A 2985-nucleotide genomic window follows, 5' to 3' on the forward strand; every position below is an offset into this window, starting at 1 on the left:
CGCACCTGCCAGCTGCTAAAAAATATAAATAAATAAAACATCTAAAACATCACACAGAAGTGGAGCATTGCTACGACTACAACTCTGCATACATATTTGTAAATACGCCCATAGAACAGCTCTCAAGGAAGCACATCAGAACGACAACAGTGGCTGTATGAGAATGAGGAGGGACTTTTTTTGTTTTCCTTATCCTCAAATAGTAACTTTGAGTAATTCGGGAAGATGATGAACATGTCTATCGCATATGCATGTACATTTCACCTAAAAAGAGTAGGGGGCAGCAGCCTGAAGCTGCGTCAGGATGGAAGGTGAGGCAAGGTGGGCTTCAGGCCCTGGGAGGGGCCCACCTTGCTCTCCTGGTTGCCGTAGGCCAGGAGCTGCAGGCAGTCGGTGGTGATGGCCAGGAACTTGGGGTTGTTCTTGTTGAGCAGGGGCACCATCTTCTGCAGCCCGTCCGCCAGGCGCACAGCCATCTTGGCGCCCTCCTGGTTAAGCAGCAGATTGTGCAGCGTGGTGATGGCATAGAACAGCACCGACTCCACGGGGGAGCTGGCAGGGCGGGTGGGAGGAGCACAAGTCAGGTCATAGCAGCCTGGCATAAACGTGGGCCTGGAATGGTTCCCTCCTCCCCCAGGATGCCTTCCCCTGTACCGACACCCCTGTGGAAATATCCCTTGGCTAAAATCTCACGGTCCTTTGAGCCCAGACCGCTCTTATGTACTGAGCACGCAGCACCTCTTCTCTCCCCACTGGGACCATGACTTCTGCTCCTGGGCTCCCAGCCTGGTGCTGAGTGCATAGTGGGTCCCGTGGACACCCATCCTTACTGAGTAACTACCATGTGGAAGGCCACATGCCAGGGAGGCCCTGCCAGAGATTCAGAGGGGTCCAAAATCAGTACCTCCACCCTCAGGGAGCTCCCAGCCTGGTACAGGGATGAGGAATGAGGCCAATCAATATTAGCATAAGGCCAGGAAAGATAAAGGTCACAAGGGTCTTTGCACATGCTGTTCCCTCTGCCTGGAATACCCTTTCCTTCATCTACACTGGCCAGGCTCCAGCCATCCACCAAACCCCTGCGGGTCAGAACAATTCTACCTCTGAGCAATCCCAGAAGCACCTCTGCCCTGGCCTATATTGTACCCTGATAATTAACCTTCTGTTTACATGGCTGTCTCCCCTGCTGGGCTGTGAGTAGCTGAGCACCAGGATAGGGCATGGGTCTACACCTGGCACATAGTAGTTGCTCAATATATGTTTATAGGACCCCAGGGCAGGGAGGTGGGGAAGCACAAGTGGAGGGAGGCCCCAGGCCCCTGCAGCGAGCAGGGGTACCTGAGCATGCGGACCAGGGCAGGAATGCCACCCGACTTGAAGATGGCGAGCAGCCCCTCACGGTGGTGGGAGAGGTTGTGCAGGATGCTGGTGGTGCAGCGGGCCGTGTCCAGGTCGCTGGTGTTCTGCATGGTGCGCACCACGGCTGCCACCAGCTGGGGCGAGCCCATCAGGGCGCGCCGCGACGCATCCTTCTTCGACAGCTGGTTCACAATCATGGCCGCCTTGGTCACCACCACCTGGAGGGCAGGGGCAAGATTGGGGGCTGTGAGCAGATGGGTCAGGCTAGGCTGTCCCAATGGGAAGGAGGGGCCAGGAGACCCTTCCACAAAGCACAGACTCCTCCTGCTCCTGGGGAGTGTGGGTCATGCCTTCCCCCACACACAATATCCCTCCCCTGGAGACACCTGACCTCTCCCCTCGACCCTACTCCCATCCCGGCCAGACCCTATACAGACCGGGTCCTCATCGTTGAGCAGTTTGGTGAGCTCGGGCAGGGCCCGGGTGGCAAGCTCAGCGTCATCTTGGTAGTTGATGAGATGCACAATGGCCGACTTGAGCAGCTGGGATGGCTCAGCCAGTCGCTGCAGGTTGGTGGCCTGCCCCTCCACCTGGGTGGCCATCAGCAGTGAACTGTCCTCGCTGGACACACCAGGACACATGGCCTCACGAACCCGCTTGGCTCTGGCCGTTGTGGACATTTGGTACTCCAGATCACCTGGGGGCCAACAAGGCAGGCACTGAGCTGCAGGAGGCAGGCACAGGAACACCGGGGAGCAGGGGAGGCGTGCAGACAGTCCCACCTGGGTTCTCTGGGCTGCCTCTGCCCTGACCAAAGCCCCAGCATACCACTCACGGTTCTGCCTCTAACCAAGGACCCTGGGGAGGTCACCATGGCCTCAGTTACCTCATCTGTGAAATTGGGCACCACCTGTTCTGTCCATCACAGGGAGTTCTTAAGACAATTAAATGAGATAATGGTTGTGAATTGCTCTAACAAGAAAGGATTTGTGTGCCTGGCACTTATCACCACAAAATGTCATTGATAATTTAAACCATCCCACTCCTGACACCAAAAATAATTTTTAAAAAATAGCTAACATTTTGAGTAATTATTATGTGCTTAACAGAGAATTAAGTGTTTTTCTCATATTTTCTCATTTAATCTTATGACCCTACAAGGTAAGTACTATCATTATCTGTACTTTACAGATGGGACAACTGGGCACAGAGACGTTATAAGGCAATCTGACTCAGGTGACCAAATCCCTACTCTATTCTCCCCCCCTAACCATGAGGGAAGAAATGGAGTTAGACAATCTAGGTCTCTTTTCAACCTTGAAATCTCATGATTCTAATTATACCCTCATCATCCCCAAAGGTAGCAACTCTCCCACTACATGGCAGGCAAATAGAGTCCCAGAGAGCCACCCAATGTCACACAGCAGATCCAAGGTAAATTCAGGACTGTGGGTTTCAGAAAGCAGGAGCTGGATCCTCAACTGCCACCCCAGGTTCCCTCCCACTACATGGCAGGCAAATAGAGTCCCAGAGAGCCACCCAATGTCACACAGCAGATCCAAGGCAAATTCAGGACTGTGGGTTTCAGAAAGCAGGAGCTGGATCCTCAACTGCCACCCCAGGTTC

The 2985-nt window shown here is 53.9% G+C and overlaps 1 protein-coding gene across 2 annotated transcripts in view; it reads right to left on the bottom strand.

Annotated features, from left to right (window-relative positions):
• Window positions 1-2985, bottom strand: part of JUP (junction plakoglobin) — a 29151-nt gene that overhangs the window by 10785 nt on the left and 15381 nt on the right. For both annotated transcript variants that reach the window (XM_008571068.1, XM_008571067.1), the window contains exons 3-5: window positions 1797-2056; window positions 1339-1577; window positions 351-552 (exon numbers count right to left, since the gene is read on the bottom strand). In XM_008571068.1, the coding sequence (XP_008569290.1) occupies window positions 351-552; window positions 1339-1577; window positions 1797-2056 (701 nt within the window). The remainder of the gene's footprint in view (window positions 1-350; window positions 553-1338; window positions 1578-1796; window positions 2057-2985) is intronic.

This window comes from Galeopterus variegatus, unplaced genomic scaffold (genome assembly GCF_000696425.1).
Source record: "Galeopterus variegatus unplaced genomic scaffold, G_variegatus-3.0.2 Scaffold658, whole genome shotgun sequence".
NCBI classification, from domain to species: domain Eukaryota; kingdom Metazoa; phylum Chordata; class Mammalia; order Dermoptera; family Cynocephalidae; genus Galeopterus; species Galeopterus variegatus.